Genomic DNA, 24,989 nt, shown 5'->3' with positions numbered 1-24,989 from the left:
TGCCTGCCACGTTGTACCACTAGATGTGTGATAGGTGGAGAATTGATTGCTAATCAGATGGGACTGGCCAGATGATAATGATAGTGAATAAATGAGACATATGTTTAGCTGATCACTATGTATACATCTCTGACTTCTGCTGTCTGCACACACATAAACACTCCCCTAATACTGTAAGTCACACAAAAATAGCTCTGTTGGGGTGTGTGTGTGTGTGTGTGTGTGTGTGTGTGTGTGTGTGTGTGTGTGTGTGTGTGTGCGTGCTTGTGTGTGTTTGTCTGAAGCCAGAGATGTATAAGTGCATTAGAAACAAAATCACACTGCAGGCTTAGCAAAACACTCCTCATTGATCTAAGCACTATTCAGATGGTTAAAAAAAGAATCCATGTAAATAAACACATAAATATGTAAATAAATAAATGCATACATCAAATAAAAATAGCAAATAGAAAAACAATTTTAACATTTCATACAAAAACAAAGTGCTTCCTTATCAAAATGTAAAGTGATCATCTACTACTAGCACACAAGAATTACAGTATGCTATTTTTTCAATGTGGTTGTGTAAGTCTATGATATATGAATGTATGGTTGTAAGAGAGATTGAGTGTGAGTGTGTGTGTGTGTGTGTGTGTGTGTGTGTGTGTGTGTGTGTGTGTGTGTGTGTGTGGCCAGAGCAATCCCACCCGTGGTTGAAGGAAAAAGGCACTCAACATATACTGCATAGAAGCCACCTCCTTCACCGTGGCATAATGCAGTCTGACTGCTCCATGTGTGTGTGTGTGTGTGTGTGTGTGTGTGTGTGTGTGTGTGTGTGTGTGTGTGTGTGTGTGCGTGTGTCATAATGCAGTCTGACTGCTCCATGTGTATGTATGTGTGTGTGGGTGTGTGTGTGTGTGTCATAATGCAGTCTGACTGCTCTATGTGTATGTGTGTGTGTGTGTGTGTGTGTGTGTGTGTGTGTGTGTGTGTGTGTGTGTGTGTGTGCGTGTGTCATAATGCAGTCTGACTGCTCTATGTGTATGTGTGTGTGTGTGTGTGTGTGTGCGTGTGTCATAATGCAGTCTGACTGCTCTATGTGTGTGTGTGTGTGTGTCATTGTGCAGTTGTATGCGCAAAAGAGAAACTCATGTTTTTGTTGCTACATTATCGTGTGTGGGTGTGTAAAACATGGAGATGAGGTGGGGTGGGGAAAGTGGTTTGGTATAACTGACAGGCTGAAGTATCTTTGGTATTAGTGGCTGTGTCACATGTGCCACTGTTTTTCTGTGAGGTAGCCGCACTGGTTCTCACTACAAATGATGTGTGTGTATGTGTTCAGATTTTTTTTCACATTTAAACATTGTTTAAGAACCTCGCTAAAAAAAGAAACCCCTAAACCTCTCAGGCTCTGGACTTGTTCACTGATAACTGCGTCTATGGATTTGTGCCCATTCCACCATTCTGTCTTCTTGCTTGATACTACGAATAAGAAATTTGGTGTTTGTCCACACCCGCATGTCCCACCAAGCTGAAGTCCCAGTTATGTTGACGGCCTCTGGGAAACCCACCTATTTTTCAGCACCCAGCCAGATGACTGCAACTGGCAACCGGATGACTGCAACTGGCAACCACTGGAGGGTTTTTAAACAGCTTTGGGTGACAAGAGCCTTTTCACATCCAGCAGAACCCCTTAAATTCAAAACAGGGGAAAGAAACTGAGGACTACATTGTCATGTCAAATATAACTGGAACCTCACGTGAGAAAAGTCCAGTATGCAGCTCAGTGATGTCCGAGGACAGAGAGGTTGGAGTCCAGAGGTCGCTCCAATTAGGAGTCCGTCTTTTTGCGCCCATCAATGCGAAAACCTGTTTGTTTCTCTGTTTGTCTCTGATTTCTCCAGGTTCGTCTTTCTCAGAGTAAAATCGCTTCACTTCGCTTTTCTGCAATGTCATTTACAAGGTGCTTCTTTACTTGTAGTTTACGCACAACAGAGCACAAAGAGTTACATTTAATAGAAACTTTTGTGTCTATGGTACTAATTACCCGCATCGTTATTATAGAGGAAAAGAGAGTAAGAAGGGTGTGGGTGGGGTATAGGGGGACGTAGGGGTAGGAAGAGAGACAGAGAAGAATATTTACATTTCCTTTCCAGTGGATTTTGTAGTATGTTTTTGGAGCTTTTTTAAACTATGTGTTATTTCTACACATTTGATGTCAGGAATGACCCCATGTTGAGTTAGTTTTACATGATTTGTCGGTTAGGTACACAGCCCTGCACCTCACTGCTAGAAGAGAGGAGAGAATAGAAGGGTTTGAGGGGCGGCTCGGTGCCCCTGTCCCCTCCGTGATTATCATTAAGGCATCTGTCATTGGCACTCAATCATACAGTGACATTTTACCTTTACGTTTGGCCACTAGACACTGCCGTCCTCCGCGCAGGAGAAGGCAAGCAGCAGCTGCTCTCTACCCTACTCCCTTTGGTTAATGATTGTTTCGTCTTTTTACTCTTTGGTAAATTAAAATACCTTTGGATTCAAATATAAAAGTTCTTGCAAAAAAATAAATAAATAAAAAATAATGAAAACCAACATTATTGAGACTGTTGTCGTTTCTGGTTAATCGCTGAATGCTATGGCATGTCTTACGTTGGCCCCCATGACTCATGCGATGCTGCCTAAAATAAAGTTGATAGGTGAATATCGAGCGTTGTCCAGCAGGTGGCGCCATTGCTCTAGGCATGAGGAGCGGTCTGGTCGGTCCCGTGGGCTAAAATGATTCTGTAGGGGCAGACACAGAGGGCTGATTGATTCTTCCCCATCCCTTTGTCGTTGTGCTGAAGCGAGAGCGCTGAGCCACGCTGGCAGTGGGGAAAAAACGAGACGCGATCAAACAAACCGGGACAGACGAACGTGGCCCGAAAATTTATACGCCTGGTGCGCCGGAGGCATGTGATTGCGACGCACGAACTCGGTTTTCGTGTAAATTCTCTCGGCCAATCGCCATGACTTAGATTATCAAAAGGCTCAATTCAAAGAGAGGGCGGTGGATTAAAGATGGTTGAAAACTGTGATTCTAATAACTGTAATAAACAAAGAAGCTGTTAGCCGTGAAACGTCAGCACATGCTTTTGAACATAGGTCTACTGGACTCTTCTAACTGATTTAAGAGAACAGTAGAGGCATGTGCTGGGACTTTTATTGCCATCTCTCCTTTGTTCAATCTTAGTTTGTTAGAATGTTCCAGAACATGGAGGCAGCACAGGACTAATGCTTAGAACGAAGAGTAAGAGAGTGCCAAAAGCTTGAGACTTAGACATCAAGCCCCCTCTCTACAGCAGGCATTAGGCCTCCTTTGGCCAAATTATAAATAAATAAACACCATACTGAATATAAAACGTAAATCTGTTGCATCTTAAAGTGAACTTTGGATCCTTGAAAATGAATTTAAAAAAGCACACACACACACACAAAATAAAAGACAAAGTGTGCCTGCAGACCCTTGTCATCGGCTACAGGGCACCTCTGTCCACGGAGGGTTGAGGGAGGGTGATGAGGGAGTCCGGTATCGGCCATGCTGAGCCGAGTAGGTCGAGGTTTGAGTGGGTGTGCAGGAGCTCGAGCTGCCGGGCAGGTAGGCAGGCCCCTCAGGCCTTGGAGAATGCGGCAGCGGTGGCGGAAGTGCCCGGCTGGCCGGGACCCGGGGCAACGGCAGCCGAGGCGCCGGCCTCATCGTGCCAGCGGTCCACGCAGCGGCGCCGTGCGTTCATGAAGAAGTTGCTGACAGTGGAGAGTTCCAGACCCAGCTGCTGCGAGATGGTGATCTGCATCTCCTTGCTCGGACGCTTGTTCTCCTTGAAGATGGCGACGAGCGTGCGGCGCTGGAGGTCGGTGAAGACCAACCTCTGCTTCTTGGGTGCCAGGCTGCGGTCCTTGTGCTGCTCCTGTTCCTTCCGCTTGCAGGCTGCAGACAGGAAAAAGAGAGAAGGGGAGAGAAGGAGAGAGAGAGATACAGAGAGAGAGAGAGAGAGAGAGAGAGAGACAGAGAGAGAGAGAGAGACAGAGAGAGAGAGAGAAGAAAGAGAGGGTGAGACGCATGTATATTGAATGAATAATTGTACATGAGACACTGTTAGGTACAGATTTTTAAATAGTAGCATTAAATAGATGTGGTGTGTGTGTGTATGAGAGAGAGAGAGAGAGAGGTAGAGAGAGTGGTGTGTGTGTGTGTGTGTGTGTGTGTGTGTGTATGAGAGAGAGGGGGAGAGAGAGAGTGGTGTGTGTGTGTGTATGAGAGAGAGAGAGAGGGAGAGTGTGTGTGTGTGTGTGTGTGTGTGTGTGTGTGTGTGTGTGTGTGTGTGTGTGTGTGTATGAGAGAGAGGGGGAGAGAGAGAGTGGTGTGTGTGTATGAGAGAGAGAGAGAGGGAGAGAGAGTGGTGTGTGTGTGTGTGTGTGTGTGTGTGTGTGTGTGTGTGTGTGTGTGTATGAGAGAGAGAGAGAGAGAGGGAGAGAGAGTGGTGTGTGTGTGTGTGTGTGTATGAGAGAGAGGGGGAGAGAGTGGTGTGTGTGTGTGTGTATGAGAGAGAGAGAGAGGGAGAGAGAGTGGTGTGTGTGTGTGTGTGTGTGTGTGTGTGTGTGTGTGTGTGTGTGTGTGTGTGTGTGCTTTTAATAGGAAGAGGGCATCCTCAGGGACTCATGTCAGAGAACCCTCCAGCAAAATCCACTCTCCCTCTCCAAGCTGTTTGGAGTCATTCAGGGGATTTACATTCATGTGGTGGGCTTCACTTTTAACCATGCAGACCTCTCCAGACAAAGAGGTGTTCATACGGCTGCAGACAAACACAGGCTGTCCAGGGTGGAAGGAGCAGATAATACTGAAAATAATTTCTGTTAAAAATAGCTTTCAAAGAATACTAGTAATCATGCTGACATTATTGGACTATTCAGTGAAACAACCCTGTTCCGTTATTTGATGTTTTTAAAGGAACACCGCTAACCAACTCTGGTGAACAGGACATTGAGTTAATTTTAGGTACTATTTTTCTTTATGGATTAGTGTTGTTCTGTGTGCTTTTGTTTCTCAAAGTCAGCAAGTCCTGTGAAGAATGCTCTTGCACAGCACACACTGCTCCAGATCCCGTGCTGTCCTGTGTGTATAATTTGATCCCTTTCATGGCCACAAACGTCCATCGCCATCAGCTTTGCACAGACTCTCTCCCCTCCCTCTCTCTGTCTCACTTTCTCTTTCAGTATCTCTCTCCTTTCCATCTCTCTCTTCTTTCTGTCATTCTCTCACACACACACTTTGCTCCCTCTATCTCTCTCTCTCTGTATGTGTGTGTGTGCGTGTGTGTGTGTGTGTGTGTGTGTGTGTGTGTGTGTGTTGCAGTGAGGGTTCCCCCAGTGAGATTGTGCTGAGAGTGTGAATGCTGAGCCCTGGCGCTGTATGTCTAATTACAGAGAGCCATGAGCCAATCGATCTCTCCTACACAGTCAAATCTGTTTACTGCTGCCATCTAAAGCAACAGCACGCTCATCCATCATTTTCATATACCACTGCACATCACACACACATGCACACAAACACACATACACACAAAGAACATGTGATGCATGCATACACACTCCTAAACACTGCCTAAAACACAAAGAGTCTCCAACCACCAATGTACAAATACAGACACATGAACACATCAACAACACAATTCAGTTCCGTACAATATATTCCAGATCATGTCACACTCTGCTTTTGAAAATTTATAGGTATGTATAAATATATGCACACATGTGCACACACACACACCCTATAGGGTAGTGTAGTGCATATCACATCCTCTCAGAGTGTATCAACAATCTACATCTATGCAAAGAGTATTAATACATTAAATAGAAATACCTAGTGGCTTTGATAAGGCGTAGTTACAGTTGTACAACCTACATGCTGCCCTGAAACAGGCTGGACAGCAAAAAGTGGCTTGCTACAAAATTTTAAAAACTGTATAAAAATCTGTAATTGTAGCAAATAATATATTTTAGCCGTATTCTGTGACCTATATTTTGATGTCTTTTGTACAATTGTCCGTATGTTTGGTATCGAGCGCCAGACTAGCACATTTCGCTCGTTCCCACATTCTACCTCCTGATGTCACTCGTTCCGGCACGGTTCTCGCGCCTCCCCGAGAGTGGGCGCGCACTGGGCTCGAGGGATCAATACAGATCGATCGCCCGGGAAGGGGGCCCTGATTACTGGACCACGTGCGCAGGAGAAAACAGAGGAAAATCGATCATTGCAGCTTTTAGGGCAATAGCCGAGCGTAGACAGAAAGAAGAAAGACGCACATGCATTAGAGGGCAGGTCTAGTGGAGTAAATTCTATAAAAATCCATCTAAAATGTTCAAAACCTTGGGCACACATTGTCATTACGGCTCAAGTCTACATCAGAATTAGACGGAGTCTTTTCAGAATTTCCCACGTAGCCCTTTTCTCCTTGTCTTTTTTCTAAAAATCCAAATTTCGACAATGACATTTAAGTTAATTATCGCTGACTGTAGCGCAAGTCGTGTAGGCATAGCCGACGTGTAAACAAAATAACAAAGCATTACAGCTACCTTTCAGTAAAATTCACCCCACAGTCCAATTTCACGCACAGCCTATTCTAATCTCTTGGGTCAAACATCCTTTAGCTCAATGCAGTGCAGATATGAATTGTTTAATGTGTGCAAAGCATAATTACCGCAGATAGTCTCAACCAGCTCACGCTCAGGTCAGGTGCACCAGACCGTGGGCCAAAGTGGAGACGCGCGCGTACTGCACGAAGACGAACAAAGGTTTCAACAAATGAACGTTTAACCTTGTGTTGATGTATTGGACCCAGATCTGCATAATCATTAGGCCTATGGCAATAAGCGATAGCTTTATGCAAATTCTGGGTGAAACTTGAGAAAAACACTAGTAAAATCACGCAGACCACTGCTGTATTCAGTATTATATCAAAAGTGAGAAGTCGTAGGATTTAGAATGAAACATCTAATACGAGATGTTGGCTAGCCCTATGAGTGGTAGTGGTCGCCTCAGATCTCCTGTACGACTACGTGCTTAAAATGCAGCAAAATCGCATTTCTTCGCAACGGCTACGCCTATTTGCATCGCAGCTGTAGCCAGAGATTTTACTTCCTGCAGGTAAAAACACTTCTTCGTCTCCACGGAGATATGATGTAGGCTATCCTTTATGTTTTTATGTGGGCTATAGGAAACCATAATGGGCATCAGAAAAACGACAAGTTAACAGGAAGGTGTCGAACTGCTCAGTTCATATTCACAGATGGGTCTAAAGCAAGAACCCTGACGGCGGCGTGGACGGGATGCTTTCTTAGTCCTCGGTGGTTTCTTTGCATTTACTTTGCATCTTATTTGAAAAATGGCTACACATCTGTGTTGCCTAAGCGGCTAAAAAGGTTTTTTCAAGTCCCCGGTGGTTCGATTAGACAATAATTCTTCTGCAGTTACATCCAAACTGACGTATCAGAAGACGTTTTGGATCCAAGAATGATTGTTCGCAGCCTTGTACGTGGGGGCCAAAACGAGCCTTCTTAAAATAGGCCTGTATTGACACCTGTCCCAGCATCTCATTATAAAGTCACATTAAGCTACGTCATTTGTTAATCTTTGTTGTTGTTTCAATTGTTCGAATTTTTTTACAGAGTAATAGTCTCAGTATCGATTGACCTGCGCTTTAAGAACGTTTCATGGAGCATTTATTTAATTCATTCCGCGCAGTCACGGTCATGCCAAGCTTTCTCTGGCTCCGAGCTACCGCGCTTCTCCCGACTCAATATTCTATAATGTAATGAGTGAGTGTTGGCGCTAATATACTGATAATTTAATACATAATGTCTGTTTTCCTTAACCAGACATTGCTTCCACAGATCTTACAAAGCCAGCAATACATTTACGTATTTGTCTCCAGCTCGGCACCATTCGTTTTAGTGGAATTAAACGGAGCTCTTTATTTTCGCCTGTAGGACCCAACGATAAACGACGTGCGTCACCTCCTCTCTCCATTTCTCTCTCCCCTACTGAATCTGTATCTTGACGTGTGTGTGTGTGTGTGTGTGTGTGTGTGTGTGTGTGTGTGTGTGTGTGTGAAAAACGCCTGAAACTAGAGCTATTAGCAGATGTCAGCTCATACTGTAATGAGAACATTTTTTAAATGAAAATATATAAATTGCTCTCTTACGAGAAAATACATAAAATAGCTAAAGATAGTTTACCCAGACATTCACAAATGGAAGCCCGCTTGTCCTCTGACTGTTGGCAAACTACGTTTTAATTGGCAGAGTCTATTTAGTTTCGTAATCCAGTGGTAATCACGGTTATCGATGTGTTATCACTAAGATGGATGAAGTTCTCTATGATTGCATCTGCGAGCAATATTTTAGATGCGTATTCTGTTTTCCTGTACCTACACTGTATTTATAGGGTATCTGATTGCTAATACCTTGTACTATTTTTCATGTGCCCGTGCGTAGCCATATTGAAACGTGGACCTTCTGGTTAAACATAGACTCGAAGTTCTTTCCCCACGAGCCCTGAAAGCACGCGATTTAAATGCGGTTTAAACACCCTGGGAGGCACGTAATAGTTGTTAATAGTTATTAACTTCACTCAGTTGTGGACTTTATTCGAACGGTCAGTGGAGACTGTATTGTAAAATTATTTGAAAGCAATATGCTTACATCAGCCATATTACCCTCGTAACTCAAGTCGGTCCTTCCAATAGAAAAATGCAGCCTAGTTGTAACTTAATTTTGGAGACACCGTACTCTCCCCTGAGGTAAAGTTCCAGGATTCACATGTCAGCACTTGAAAATTAATGTGAAGCTGATTTTTAGTACCCGTTTTTTAATGTTCTTCATAACTATTTGCTTAAACTTTATTGCAAAAGTCAGTCATGACTAATGAACTTGAAGAAGCCTAAATTATTAGGATTATTAAAGCACATAAAACGTCTATTAGTCTCCCTTAAGTTATTCAAAAAGATAAAAACCGGGAAGGACCCTGAATAAATGACCAGAAATCACAGCATTTGCAGGTGTGGTTCTAAGCAAAAACATGCGACTTGAATGAGAAACTAGTTTTGTGCGGGTGCTGTGTGCGATGAGGGTGTGTTGGAGTGAGGGAGAGTGCGAGGGCGGAATCAATAACTAACCGCACCATGCAGCTAACCGCTCGGCTTGGGATCGATGGCTTGAGTGGGGCCGATCTTTTTTGGGGTGCGGTGAAACGTACCCTCTCCCGAGCGGGCCGGACTACTGCTGACGAAAAACAGCCATGTCAATCATCTACTCACAAATAGCTCATCCACGCTCTATAAACACATGTCTGTTCAACAGATTAAACGGCCTATTCGCTTATAGGCCTAATAGTCCGTTGCGCTTTGCTGTAATATATTGGGCTATTTATGGCTGCCTAAGTTTAATTTGCGTGACTAAAATATAAGTTGCATGACATTTTTTTTTTCTTCAACTGTGATAAAAAGCTGCCGTGATGATGGAGGCCAGTGAGATTTGCATGGGATGACATGGTCATGAAAAGTAGGTGTACTATCGCGAACGCCAGTGTCCAAGGCTGTCAGATGGTGACATGACCGTAGGCCCGTGTCACTTTTCCCTGTCAATAGAATATGGCGCCCCGAGATTCTCGGACACATCGCGAGGCACAACTAAGGCCAATCAATTCGATCTTTCATTTTCATCAGAAACAGAATTTTGAACTCATACATCCCTGGACCGCACCCACCACGATTATCCTATAACCTGTCAGAGTTTGACAAGAAAAACAATTAGAAGTCTGTCAGAGAGAAAATATTTTAAACAGAGGTCACAGCTCTTTGCTATGATAGACCATATGCGCTGTAATTTCAGGGAGTTCTTCCAGTTCAGGTAGGCTACGGTGTGTTTTAAATATCACCGGCGAATGTTACAATTACAAAATTGAATGTTATAATTACAAAATCATTTCCCCTTTTCCATTTTGTAAAATGTATCTGGAAAGCGTACAACTGTGTCTGAAAGCGAGTTAATGTTTTATACTAAAATTTTGAATTGGTGCATTTTGAATAGAATTGAGCACATTACCCAAAATAATATATATTTTATATAGACCAGGCTATATTCTGGTTATTTTATGTATCTCGCTTCAGGTAATCTAAACACGTGCATCTAAACATTTACATATCCCGGCAAGCTCGTGCTGAACGTAACAAAGGTTTCGGCCTTATTGTGTCTGTATAATTTTTAGATGACATGAATATTCCGTTCAGGAATTCGATACGATACACCGCTAGATTGGGAGTTTATTTTTGTAATAAAATAATAATAGAACTACTTATATTTTTTAATACATTGCTTTCATAGAAACGCCAAGTATCACATAGACAAACTATATTTCACTAAACTAAAGCACACGCAACATGAGTTTATCAGGCCTATACATTAAAACTATTGTAGGTGTTTCCTGTTAAAGGCTTTATTGCACATGAAAAAGAAACACACAAGTGCGTGCTCACACATGCACACATTCTTCACGTCAACATCTCATAAAACAAAATTAAACCTTCAAGCGCAAATACCTTTAAGTAAGATGAAAGTTAGCCGAGAACCTTAAAGTAATTTCCAAATCCTAATGCTTTTAGCAAAGCATGTTGTAGTTCTCACTTTTACTTCCTTCATGCTCTTGTTGTAGTCACTGAAACCACTGTAGTTTCCACACAATAATTTTTCGCACCACTTTAGGCCATAATTGCTTATTTACGATCATTTATTGATGCATTTATTTATTTAGTTAATTAGTTATTTTGATTTGCGGGTACATATTAGATGATAGAAAATATATTCTAATATGATATTGATGATTGGCGATACATTCCGTTTCCAAGTGTTTGCATGCATTGAGCAGTTACGTCGTATCTAAGACCAAAGGATGCCTAATGTCATTTCACTCAGTGATTTGCTCATAAAAGATCGCTTGCTAACTCACGCTAGCACACTTTAGTATTTCAGTAATAAGAGGGACTTCGGTTTGTCACTTTTAATTTAAAAACGTGGTTCGATTCACGGCAGTTGTTTGGTTTAGCTCCAGTTAGCGTTGGCAGTTGCTAGGGAATGCAGCCTCTTCATCTATGCTGTCATTGGATATGAGGGAGTGTGGGAACCTGGCGCGTGAGTTTGGCCTTTTGAGATTGGTGTAATAGAAGCTGGGCATTCCTATAGTTCAAGTCAGGGGCAGTTCCTCTGTGTGCACTGCGTTTCCTAACTGGTCTCCTAAATCAATTGCTCAGTGGACAAACATCTGACAAGCCAGATCTATGCCTACCAGCTCAATTAAATGCCATTCATAGCCAGATTGACAAAAGCCAAGGAGCAAAAAGATCTATAACAGATTTTATATTAATCCCACATTACACTGTTAGAGCCCTTTACTGGATCTCTTTGGACTCTGCGAATATACACACAGTAGTTGCTTATGGCCTCTACAGACATCCCCCTTCACTCTAATTCCATTTTTTTTCCTAATCATTGCTTTCTGATGAGTGTTTAGCAAAATGAATACCTGCTGATTCAATTGTCTTAAAGACTAGGTATTCCCGATTTCAGGAGGCAAGTTATAAGAGACTAGAATTTGCACACACAACTGAAGGTAACCATGAAGATTTCCCTTTTAATGTCTTTTATACCAAATGTAACATCCTTCTTCTTTTTCTTTGCAACACAGACACTCCCGGTCATGTTTGCTCTGAATCTATGTGTCAAATCATTAAACTCCATTTGCTGTTATTGTTATACATAAACCACTGTCTTCTTCATACAATGACATATGACGTCTCTGGAGTATGTGTTTGTCACATACAGCGTGATTATTAAAGTCGTTAAAGTCAAGAGATTTCTTAAGCCATATTTTTGTTCACCATATATTTATGGAATTCGTCTATTAATTCCTGAAAATTGCATCTACACCTATAATTGCTTCATTTTCTAAAGACTGGTATTCTAACTCATGGCAAGTCAGTGAAAGTTTTTGTCCATTTGTTAGTATCAAATATATGTAGTTCTACAATAGCTTGTTATTCAGGCTGTTATTTACCATTCAATAGGTATATAAATCATTGCTTTCAGACAGACTTTTTTTTGCAAGGCATAACCCTTCCCGCCATATCTCTGTTTTAGAAATGCAGTGCCATATTTTAGGCCCTATTCCTTATTGAATACTTATTGTGGCTTTACGTGTTCATTATGCTTTAGCTGTAAATGAACGCAGGTGGAGCACACAAAGCAGAAGTGTTAGTGAGTAAAGGCCACACTTTATTAGTAATAAAGTCCCAATCTCTGGCTTCATATGGAAGCATATATTTCCTGTCATTCCCAAATTACATGTTTTATAATTCTGCAAATAGATAATACTTGAGTATGCATTCACTCAAACTGTTTAATGTAGGCCTTGATTATGATTTATCACCATGTGTTTGCTTTGTGAGCTCTACAGCATCTTTCAGATGGAATCTAGAATCACAAAATTTGTCTGTGTCTGCATGTTCGTGTGTGTGTTGCAGGAACAGTGTGTTGCAAATCTGTTGGTGGGAATGTACTGTGAACAGGGGGCCCAGTGTGGTGCGTGTGCGGTATGCGTGTGCGGTATGCGTGTGTGTGCGTCTGTGGGTCTGCTTGGCTGGCTGCTGCTGGTGGGAGCCCCAGAGATGGAAGGAGAGAGCAGGGAAAGGAAATCAATACAGATTCAGCGAAAGTCAGATAAGCCTTAACAATGTATAGCACAGGCACACTCTATAACCCAATCACATACACACTCACACACACACACACACATATACACATAACTACACTCACACACAAGCACTGACACATGGCAAAAGGCATTCAAACACACGGTGTGTCTGATATGGGCATTCCTTCTTGGCATCACGCATACACAACAGTGCATACAGTAGAGCCACATTTATGTATCCATTTTGTACCTGTACTCATTGGGCAAGCAAATACACACACGCACACAGAACCCCACCCGCATGACCCTGTTGTCACGTCTGAACACAATACTCGTCCCTCTTCATCCCTCAAATACCAAACAATCCCCACCTTGGATTCCATCAGTGTATTTGCTGACAAGCATGAAATGATAATCAGCAGGCCTTTGCCGATGTGAGCAGGAGCGCCGATGGAGAAATTCCCCTTATGCCCCCCGCCCACACCGGGGTCTCGACACTGCCGTTACACGGGCATTCCGCACCTCAGACCGTCTTTGTTTTTGTTTTGTTTTTGATCCACGCCGCCATATTCCTCAGTGACATTTACGTCGTCTCGAAACATTCGGCGCACGTTTTCACTTTGCTTACCGAGAGCGGGCTCTGTTACAGCAGCGCTGGGCCCTGGTCTCCCCCCCACCCCCACCCACGCTTATCAATTATTAACGGCACAATCGATCATTTCAGCAGCTCGCCTGCATCTTCTGCTTCTCACAAAGTCAAATCTCTCCCGCCCTCAATCAATCGCAGTGCCTGCCGGCGTCTGCTTTTATCTCACACAACACACATTTCATCCCGCGCCATCCCACGCTTTTACACTGTGTGTGTTTTAAAACAGATCTATGATTGCTTCCACAGTTTGGTAGCGATGAGTACAGAAGTAAAATCATCTTTGGTTTTCTTTTGGAATGGAAGAGGCAATGTGTGCGTGTGTGTGTGTGTGTGTGTGTGTGTCTGTGTGTAGAATGTAGCTAGAATGTACAGTACCTCCTACTCTAGCTCCTGACTTGAAGCTATATTTTAAAAGTGGGTCATCTGGGAGCCTTTGATATATTTCAACTTACAAACCCACCAATTCGCCTGTGAGTTAAGCTCTTTAAGGTGGTCTTGTTCTATTTGCACCTGTGAGGTGACGAGGTTTAAACCAACACCAGCATGCAGCCTGGGAAAGGAATCAGCATAACAGGGCCTCAGCCATACTGGGACTGACTCGGAGCACACTGACAGGAGCCGCTAATGTCCTGAGAACAGCTGGAAGCATGCTCACAGGAAGCACGGAACTCGTGTGTGTGAGTTTTGACTCTCTTATAGCATTCATGTTCTTTAAACGCCTGTGGGGCACATTTGCCAGTTTCAGAGACTGGACTTTCAATTCAAAGCAAACGTTCCCACTAATCAGATGAATTTTTCTCTCTGAGTCTAATTCACAGGATTCCACGGCCTCTGCTTTGGCAATTTACCCATTTGTATAGCTTGTCTGTGCTGAGTGCTGTCAGATGGTTGGACTCAACCATTATTGTCAAATGGACAATACATTCTTTTTAATGTTTTTGAGTATTATGCATGGAAAACTGAACGGACCACTGAAGCTGTGCAAGAATTTATCCTAGACAGTGATTACACCAGTGATGCCAAAAGCTGAATTCAGCCGCACACATTGTGTTACTGCTCATGTCTGTAACATCTCACACCTACACACACATGCACCCACTCACACAACCACACACATGTACATTAATGGCTCTCACGCATATTCCATTCTACACAGCCAGGCCGAAAACATAATCACCGAACATTACTTAAGAACTCCGAACCGCAGCTGTTCGACGGACATCTCATTCAGACCCTTAGCTAGATCACTCTCGTAGGTATCCACTTACGGCGTCGGCCATTTTGCATCACTGTGTGTCTCAGATGTCCAGTGGCCTGCTAGAAGAAACATCTGAGAATCTTTTTTTTTTTGGTACCTCTGGTGGATTCACCACACCAACAGATCTTATTCAGTATTACTGTGACCGTAATAACGGATCCTGGGTCATTTTTGTGTGTGTGATTTGCTGCAGAGACAACCAGAGAGCAGAAGAGAAGCAGAGAGGAGGAGGGGGGACGTGTTATTGATCTCTCGTACGTGCAGAGCCAGGCAAACATATGAGAATGACAAAGCCACGGCAGGCGGAAAGGCCCTCTGTGGTGAAGCGGAGTCGGGCGCGAGAGCCGGCTGACGACCCTGCCACAGCCGGCCAGTCTCCCCAGCTGCTGACCTGCACTTTTTGCCTTCATCTTCGATTTAATTATGAGATTTCCTGAGATGAGCAACTTTGATGTATTTGCTCCACTGGAGCCATTACCTTACCACTTGTTATTCGCCGAGAAAAGGCAAATCAACAAATGTTGCGTGCTTGATGGAATTAGTGCTGGTCGCTTTATGGTGAGCCTGCATAACGAGACGGATAAAGTCACATGTGTGCATGCAGCAGCAGCATCAAAGACACACACACACACACACACACACGGGAATTAAAGGTCATGACTTTTTCCTATGTTCTGTGCAAGAGTCTCAAAGCTCTTCATGTAGTTCAGTGGCCTCTCGAGTCCTCATTCCTCATAACTGATCTTTTTGGAGTATGTATATATCTCATATCTATGAGGTATTAATGAATATTTCCTCTTCAAATAACAGAAGCCCCCACAAGAATCTTTTCATTATGTCTAGAGACAGAGTGTATCAAATTTCCGCCAGATGTATTTGGATACAAGTATCAAATACAATGCTCTGATGATTGTAAATGATTCTTTAATGACTATTTAATGAATAATTAAGGTTTCACATTACTTAATATAAGTAGCATGACCAACGATCAACTCATGCTGACAGGTTTCACCATTATATGGTAACCAGCAGCTCTTACCCACAGTGAGATAGTTGCAAGCGATATCACCTGGGTTTTCTGAATAAAATGATACAAGGCACTAGACTTTGGACTGACTTTGGCACACTGTTGTAACCTGCCTCATCATATGCATGCTCTTCTGTTCTGGTGGGCTCTTGTGATTGCGAGTGGATCCCTGAGCCTCTCTGAACAATGGTGCTGGACTTCATTCAGTGTCCTGTCAAACCATGCACCCTCATTCCTTAAGGTGCTTTCCACATGTGCTTCCTTTTAAAATAAATTAACTTAGAAATATAATAGCATTATCGTTATATTACAATACCTTTCAAACACTGAGAGTCAAGTTAGTGTGCCGACAAAATATGGACCTGAATTGCTAAAAATTACTTGGTAATATTGGCATAAAGATATAATGGATGGTTATTATAAATTAAGGATTGTTATTTGAGCAATTATGGGTAATGGTCATTGATGTGTTTTACACTGTTCTTTATCACTCCAAATATGATAACTGTCTGAATTAAAGTCTGTACAAAGTACCAAAACTATATATATATTATAACAGATAGCGAATTTGATCACTCTTCAGTACATTTGGAGTCTGGTTGGCTTATACTTGTTCACTGCCCAACTTTGTTTAACTGCTTACTCAGTACAATACCAGGTGCAAAACAGACATTAGCCTAGCCTAGCTAGAGAAATTTGAATGGCTACTTAAGGTTTAACCTTACTCAGAAATTCAGACCAGTCTGAAACAATTTACTGCTGTGAAAAATTGAAATCTACTAGCGACAGACTCACTTCCCACTTAACCAGTGAAATCTAAATGACCAATGACTGACACCCCCTTAGCTGTGAGGGACCAGAGTGGAAATGACACTACAAGCAGCCCACTGATAGCCTACATAGGGTCTTCACAAACAGCTCTCATCCATTTAGATAGTCACACTTTGGCCCATTAAAAAACGTGGCCTAGACAGCACAGAGGCAGGGACTAGGAGCCTTGCAGAAAGACGCTGGAAAGCAGATGTTTCACTCAGATGTAGTTCAGATGTAGATGTAGTTTCAGCTTGTAATACACAGGTACACATCTATATCCAGAGGGTGCAGGACCTTTGCTAAATGTATTACAATTACATAAATTCTTAACAAGCCGTAAGGCGAGTTTTAGTTGTCTTAAAGCTTATTCTTTGACCACTGAATTTTTTAGATCTTTTAAGACTTCTGTTATTTCTGTTAATAACAATTTACTAATAAGCGAGTGAGGGGAGAGAGAAAGGATTTTGACTGAGCTGAGAAGCAATTCATCACTGTTGCAGAGCTATCCATTAGGCATTCAAATGTGCACAGTTTGGACATGTGTCCATGTGCAGGTCACTAATGCTGCACCTCCCTAACCACAAGGACACTGTTTCTCCATCTCAGCGGTATGCCAGCGGGAATCCATACTGCTTCCAAAAGGAAAAGAGAAGAAATTCCAATTTTGCATTGATCAAGATCATAATAAATTTCATATGATAACCTGAACTGTATAGAACTGTATAGGGTAAAGTACTTTATGTGAACCCACTGTACAACGTAGGCTAAAGGGCTGTTATTGTTGTTTGTTGTTGTTTCCATTTTTAACAAGGAAACAGAGAAGAAGATTAGTGAAGTGCCCTAAGAACAGACCCATGAGTGATGAGTTGGTGGGACTTAAAGCAGCTATATAAGACCTAACGTTTTATTGCTCTTTTTGTACTGTGGTTATAAAGTGTGTTGTTTGTTAAGTCTGCATAGATTTAGAATGCCTCTAATGTCCTTGGATTTTGAAAGGACTGTTCCTGATTTGTTTTCGGCCATTGTCTTGGCCATTGTCAAAGTGTGTCAGGGAATTTTACTATGTATTTTTAGATATGACCAAAATTCAACACAGTCCAGATTTGTTTAAACAATTCAGGATGACTGCAAATTGTGCAACTTATTTAAATTATAGTGTTGCATTGATAGTTTTTTTTTTACAATGTTTGGGGTTTGTTTTTTGTCATTTTATATAGTGGTCGTGGAATAGAACACTGTTCTAGTCATTATATGATGCAGAAATGTCAAAATAGTCATTGAATTCTCATTGAATTGGTAACTGGATAAGCTTTCATGGGACAGCATCTCTGAACATTTTCCCATTGTTGCCCATTGCTAACAAAAGTGATGTTGCAGTTTTAATAATATACATTTCTGCTGACTTCTTGTTTTAAGCTTTTTTGCTTATACTGACAAGCCTTTTTGAGTTTGCATGAAAAATTATCATTCACATCATATTCCCTGAAGTGACATGACTTCTGGGGAAAAAACAAAACAAAACAATCCTGCAAGAAATGAGCTGTCAAATAATTCTATTTGTGAGATTTTTGTATCAGTCTATTTTCAGTCGACATAATGACTTCGCCGGCCCAACCGATGGATGGGTGAAAACCGCGATGGCGGCAGCAGTTCCATACAAATGCGGCATTCGTCATACATAAATGGAAGTGGGGGAGTACCGGTCTAATCAGAGAGCGTTAAAACAAAGCGGGCTAAATTAAAAGCCGGGCCATCAGCACGGTTATCTGCCTTTCAGTTCCGAATCGAGTATCGATCGGTGCGCTCCATTTAAAAGGGACGCAAGGAACTGCGCTATTGATTAGCTGGAGGTCACGCTCCCTTACGCGCTGTACCCGCGCGGTTTTGACTCGTTTGCGCCTTGCTGCGTTTAGAGGCAGTTCAGCGCGCAGGGAGACTCGAGGGCTATCCGCTTGACTCGGGGGACGCGAGATGACACAACCGAAAACAGGAATCCGACCTTTGCAGGGACGCCCGCCGTACATGGTCGGAGATTTCCCCCATCTGTTGTAAGAGAGGGCGGTCTGTACACTCATCAAAGTCTGACAGGAAATCGTTCCTCAAATGTCTGATGGCCATCTAGCTTAGCACCCATTTAGACCTCACTTTCTTTGTTGAATCTTACCATCTACGTATGAGGGTTTAATTATGTACGGCCTTTGCAGCTTTAGACTTTAAACTTTTTTTCAGGATTTTTAAAATAAAAATTTTAGAAGAGGACTCCAGCGCAGCTCACTTTATCACGTTATTTGGCCCTTGGTTTATGCTTTCACATTACAAAATGACAAAATGACTATTTACGTGAGCACCTCTCCCACCACCACCACGCGTGTGGTTCTCTGTATCTCTGAATGCCACTTCGTTGTCAGCCTCTCTCGAGAATTAAAGTGAGTGTAAGCGATCCGACCCTGCACGAGCTTTCGCTGAGTTTGCCAGACGTTGGGTGACAATAAGATACGCATGATGTGGCGAACAGATATGCTTCGGATAATGGCAGTGTGATAGGCAATGTGATAGGCGCCCATGATTGATATCATCCTCAGCGCTATCGGTGTGGCCATTATAACAACTGTATACAATTTAGTCCAAAAGGCTTCTGAACTGAATGTTTCCAGTTTTACTCGCGCTCACTCACCGGCTAGCCTAAGCGCAGACATTCGTTGAAACTCAGGCTCCTGTAACCATTTCCACATTCTCCTGAATGTCTCTCTGCCGGACTTCAGTTTACTCCACGGCTTTGGGTTGCGCAGCAGATCCGACAGAGTTCCCTGCGAGCGACACAAGATCCTCTGGGCGAAGATGGCTTGCGGTATGCTATAGCGCTTCAGCTCGGCTGTGATCCGCTGCGCCACCTCCTTCGTGTTGATCTCTTCCACTTGCCCCGAGCCGCCGCCTTGCGCAGCCCCGGCTGCGTGCCTCTCTCGCTCGGCCAGCATGGACCCGTTTGCCTGGGAGTGGAGGTGGCCGTGAGGATGCATACCGTTGAGGTTGGAGATCATACTGTGCCCGTGACCCCCTAAACTCCGGGCGATGTGTTCCTCACTCCGGGAAAGCATCGCCGCATGTGGTTCGAAGCCTCCCGTCGAGAGCATTTTGTCGTTTGTGAGATGAGCGCTCGGACCGTAAGCTGACAGCGCCTGTTGAGAGTTGTGCAGGGATCCGAGGCCGTTGGACAACGGGGATAACGGCGGGCCCATCGCGGACATGTCTTTGGGATAGTGGCCGTATAAGTTGCTCATGGAGGCCAAGCCACGGTCGTCTCGCATTAGGGTGAAGCTGCCGCTGACATTGCCGGTGGTCAGACGCTGGTGCGCGGCGTGGTGGTGTGGGTGCGCGTGGGGATGGTGGAACTTGTCGGAAACGGTCGAGATGGGCGGTAAATGCTGGAGCGGAGTGAGCGTGGTGTACGTGTTGGACAGATTCATCCCCGACTCGCACATGGTCATTGCTGGATGCAGGTGGCCAGAGAGAGCCGGGTCGGTCCGGTACTCACCGGCGCCCTCCAAGATCGAAGCCATGCTGGATACCATTGCCGACCGCCCGTGCGATACCAGGTTCCTGTGGGACGCTGATGACGGTCTTCCGTGTGAGGAGTTCATCAGGTCTCCCGCCTGTGAGTGTGAGACGCCGTGCATATTGCCAAGGTTTTCCATTGTAAGTTCCATCGCTGAAGAATGTTGTCTATCCGCCTCCCTCCCTCCCTCTCTCCCTCGTGCCCTGTCACTCGCTCACTACAGCGCGCGCTCTAAAACCCCCAGAAGCAGATTTGTTGGGGGGGTTTTTTTCCTTTTTTTTTTCTTCTCAAAAACGATTTCAAAACCAATCCATCGATTTCGAAATGTTATACGATCAGTCCAGCATGATGTTGTAAACGCTTTGATCTTCGTCGCGGGTAAAAATCTTCACTCTTTCGCCACGGTCGTTGTGTAGAGTGGACAGTGTGCGCGTGTGGCTGATTCGCTGTACAACAGCGCTTCTACCGAGAGACACGAGCTGGGCGCTGTGTCCATGTCTGAGCGAGAGCGCGCATCGGTGTGTAAATCTTTAGGTTACGCGCGCTGTCCCTGGTCCTGAAGTCGCGCTACAATCCACTGTACATATGAATTACGAAAAATGTCCTGTCCTTTGAGGACTCTTCACCAGACCTTAATGAAAACCCCACCCCTTTTGGTTGAGAGTATTGTTAAACTATTATCAACTACCACTGCTATTTAGAGTACATTTAATGATTTAATCCATAAATATCCATTCGTGCTTATAATCCTGCAAAATTGGTTCTTGGGTGATTTCTACTTTTGCATAACATGTCTAATAACTTCTGCACATATGTGCAGTTACAATACAGCTGCTCATTATGATGGCATCATTACAATACATATTTATTACAATGCTAATTTATTAATTTAGTCCAAATAAATTATATTTCACTATAAAATTATATTTCATTTTTTAAATATGAAATATCTTACAACGTACAATGTAATATCTAATTTCAGAGCAAAATGCAGATATTGGCTAAGCGGCACCTGTGTAAAATCCTGCCGGCCTCCTGGAACGAGAAGCATGCTCTCGCTTTCAGTGGTCATTGATAAATCGGATCAATATATTGACTGACACTGATTAATTATGTTTTTTGACCCGGGGTGAAGAGGGATCGCATAGGTCAGAAAGTTAGGGGCAGAGAACGAGTAAGAGCACAGGGCAAGACGGATAAGATTTGGCTCACCGGAATGCAGAGCCGTTGGATATCTTCACCAGAGGTAAAGAAACAGTTACTCTTGCTATTGTCATTTTCTTGAATATCATAGTACGTTCGTATTTGTAAATGTGTGGTGGAATTTCATTTGAGTGGAATAACTGCGCTAAACAGACAGTGAAATGTTTAATACTTGCAACTATTGTTCCTGCAGGTCGAAAGGCCTCCGATCTATTCGATCACTCACTGGAAATCCTGTTAAACCGCCATTTATTTTCAGGTAAGGAAGTCAAATGTGCAGGTAGACCACACATTGATATTTTTGTATATCAATGTATTTATTAATGCCCGAAAATATCATAATCAATATTGCTGCTGCTGTTCTTAATTGCGGGACCGCACAGGCCTATTGTAAAATTTCAGCAGTGAGCATTTAAAGTGGTCTAAGTTGGTGTAGAAGGACCAGAGAAGTAATGGCCACACTTTAGACCTGTCTTCTTCAACGCTACACAAATGAGCGCTGTGTCTTCTCGCTTTAATGTCCCTCTATTGATGAGTGCTTCTATCGGAAATAAATTACGCTTCTGGAGCCAGCAGTGAATCCGTTAACTCCACACGGCACGGCGACTCGCGAGCTCCAGTATCGGCTGACTGACCACAGGGGTGATGGATGTTAGTGAGCGCTCGCCTTTAATTCACCTACAGTTCCACACAACTCTGTAGGTTTAAAACCTGCGTGTGTGTGTGTGTGTTCAAGGGTGTGCGTGCAGTGTTAATTTTTGATGCAGTTTTCTTTTTTCAAGTGGTTCAAAGTTTTTAAAGTTCAAATTAACCTTTGGCAGTTTGGCAGATAAAAATATTTTGTTCACAACTTTTCCAAATCACCTCGCTTTCACACAGCTTTTTTCTCGGCAAAAGTCTACGCATCGTGCCTGTTGCAAACCATCCAGGCAAATGATTTTACACCATTCCTCATCTTTGCAACATATGAATGATTTCTGACTATCCCGCGAACTTCCTATTGAATAACAGATACTTTTCCCGCCATGTTCACTGTGAACAATTCCGGATGAGAAAATAGCTGTCACGCGTTTTTAAGCAAGTATTCACTTGAGATGTTTTACATTTTTCATCATAAAGCCAGTATTTACAATTTCAGCTAGGTTAGCTCAATCTTTCTAATCTCTTGTCATGCTTGCACACCTGTCTGTTTGCAATCATGACCTTAATAGGCGGTTGATGGTTGAGGCGAGCTATTATTATTATTATTATTATTATTATTATTATTATTATTATTATTATTATTATTATTATTATTATTTTGTCTGCGAAAAAAATGTGTCACAGGATAGTTTTTATCTTAATACAGTGTAATGCTGATCACATTTTCATATATTTGTGTGTCAGTTTTCTCATTGATATTCACACTGTATGGGGAGATTTAGCACCATGCTTGTAAAAATAAATATTATTATTAATAATAATAACCACTTGATAATTCATATACTGTGGTATGATTGCACAGTTGGGCCTACAGGGGAAAAGCGCGTGATTCACAAAAGCCTTCATTTAATCTATACTGTGTATATTGTAATCTATACTGTGTATACTGTAAACGTTAAAATAAATATCTGATCCTTTGAATTTAATAAGAGCCCACTGACTGTAGGTTTCAACCTATCTGTTGCTTAAGAGGACTTTAGCCTACAAAGGATACCAACGTAAAATCTCTGCTAATTATTTGACACTGGTCTGTAATTTCGTTACGTCCTTTATTCGGTCTTGTCTGCACAGATAAACAGAAATTATTATATTAAAATATTGTAATAATGACATCTTGACAATCCTAAGGATATCTGCTGTACCGTGTTTTCCTAAATTCACTGTGATCTCCCGAGGAGCTGGTGTAAGCCTCAGTTAAATCTAAATCTTTTTTTTTCTCATATGAAACTTTGCGCGTGGTATTTCCAAATGCCGAAAGGCGGTAGATGTTACAATGATGAGCTATGGATTAGGCTGACGGTCTAGCGTCACAAGCACGGAACCTCGCAAAGAAAGAAGCCGAGACTGGGCTTCAACATTTTTTCATGTGATCATTTTTAAGCATTGATTAAGCAACTTCAGAGTGCTGTGCGCCTCTAGCCGATTTACATTGCTTTTAAAACTTTATTTTATTACATTATTTGTAAGTGTGAATTTTATTTTATTATATTTCATTATATTTTATATAAATGACAGATGATACAGTCTAATTACAGTTTCTCCTTTAAAGCCCGACAAAAACCTTTATTAGTAGTAGTAGTTGTTGTAGTAGTTGTTGTTTTTAGTAGTAGTAGTATGTACACTGTGTGTTACCCTCATGTCTGATGTCACAAAAATAATAATAATAACTTTTTGTTAAAATCTGTTAAAATGTGATAATTTTGTACATTGCCTTTTGCCTTATATTCGACAACATATTGACCAGTAAAATATGATAACGCTATATTGTATTGCTGTAATTCAACAATGATACGTTTTCATTGATATTATGGTTAAAAAAAATAAATAGTTAATAAACAGTTAGATCATTTTAACTATTTTCTAAAAATTACAAATTTTCATTTCTATCAACTGCACTTTTACATATGAAAATTTAGAAGTATAACTCATTATATAACTTATTATATAATAATACAATACACACACACACACACGCTACCGATATGGTTGTAAAATGTTTTCTTTGTTAAAAATGAGAAAGCGCTTTTGGACAGTGTCAGTGATAAAATGGAGAAGAGAAGTATAGTGTGGCGAGATGAACAGGAGGTGCTCTCCTGCTTCGATACGATCGGAAATCAATATCCTTTAAGTCAATAGAAATACGCAGATCTGGAAGCCCACGATCCTATTAGAATAAGAAACAAAGGTATGATTCATTAACCCGGGCCTGAATAGATTGGACGCGTCGTAGCGGCTAAAACTTGTTACGGCCTAATATTTTAAAGCCATTATGTAAGGGTATTTTGGTGGCTCTGTTATTAGTGTTGGTTATATTTCAATTTGCCACTCAATAAAATTATAGACAGAAGCGTTAAGATGAGTAGATAGTCTATTTAACAGAACAGAAATTAGTAACAGATGAGACGGTGCACGTAAAATAGTCTATTTTTTAGGTGGGAGTTTAACTGTTTTTCAGAGATTATAGAAAACATTAAAAAATGAGGTTTTTTTAAAATCAAATTCGAGATTACAAAGATTTTTCTTTCTTGTAAGTTACATTAACTGCTCTTTGACCTGCAGTTCACGTAATCTTATGAAAGACGTGAGTTATGTTATGGTTGTTATGGTTAATATTTATCCAAACTGCCCTGGAATCAACCTGCTCAGACGTATTCTAGCCTATACAGAGATATTCACATCTTTTGTCATATTAAAATATTGTCCTTGGGGTTAGGCTAAAGATAACTGATTTCTATTAAAACTGGCATCCAGAGCTATGACACACACATGAACAATTATTGAACAGTAATAGTAAGTGATATCTTTGTAAAAGGCTAAATGGTTTTTTTTTTCGTAATCTAAACCCAAACGATTTGGGGCGACGAAAACTGTGTCACGCGCACCACCTAATTGTCCATTTCTTTTTTACTTAAAAATATTCCATAATCATTAATAGACTACATACGAATCGCATTTCTCTTTCAGTTCAGTGTTAGTTTGATTTTTGATGCTTTTGCGAGGTGACATGATTTTCCAGCGCATGGATCC

General features: G+C 42.1%; 1 protein-coding gene across 1 annotated transcript; it reads right to left on the bottom strand.

The window, feature by feature from the left end:
- Positions 1-2,880: 2,880 nt before the first annotated feature.
- onecut3b (one cut homeobox 3b) lies at positions 2,881-20,208 on the bottom strand. The gene is made up of 2 exons (XM_027021773.3): positions 19,179-20,208; positions 2,881-3,943 (listed from the first exon to the last, which is right to left on the bottom strand). The coding sequence occupies exons 1-2, from the start codon at positions 20,206-20,208 to the stop codon at positions 3,627-3,629; spliced, it is 1,347 nt and encodes a 448-aa protein (XP_026877574.2). The 3' UTR covers positions 2,881-3,626.
- Between the last annotated feature and the right edge of the window lie 4,781 nt (positions 20,209-24,989).

Source organism: Electrophorus electricus, chromosome 11 (genome assembly GCF_041902795.1).
Source record: "Electrophorus electricus isolate QZ-2024a chromosome 11, ASM4190279v1, whole genome shotgun sequence".
In the NCBI taxonomy this organism is placed as follows: domain Eukaryota; kingdom Metazoa; phylum Chordata; class Actinopteri; order Gymnotiformes; family Gymnotidae; genus Electrophorus; species Electrophorus electricus.
Note: the sequence above shows the minus strand (reverse complement) of the source record. Positions and strands in the feature narration are given on the sequence as shown.

Coding starts and splice junctions, on each gene's coding strand:
- onecut3b (XM_027021773.3), bottom strand. CDS start 20,208: ATGGAACTTACAATGGAAAACCTTGGCAATATGCACGGCGTCTCACAC. Junction 3,944..19,178: donor GTCTGCGCTTAGGCTAGCCG/GTGAGTGAGCGC, acceptor TCCTGTCTGCAG/CCTGCAAGCGGAAGGAACAG.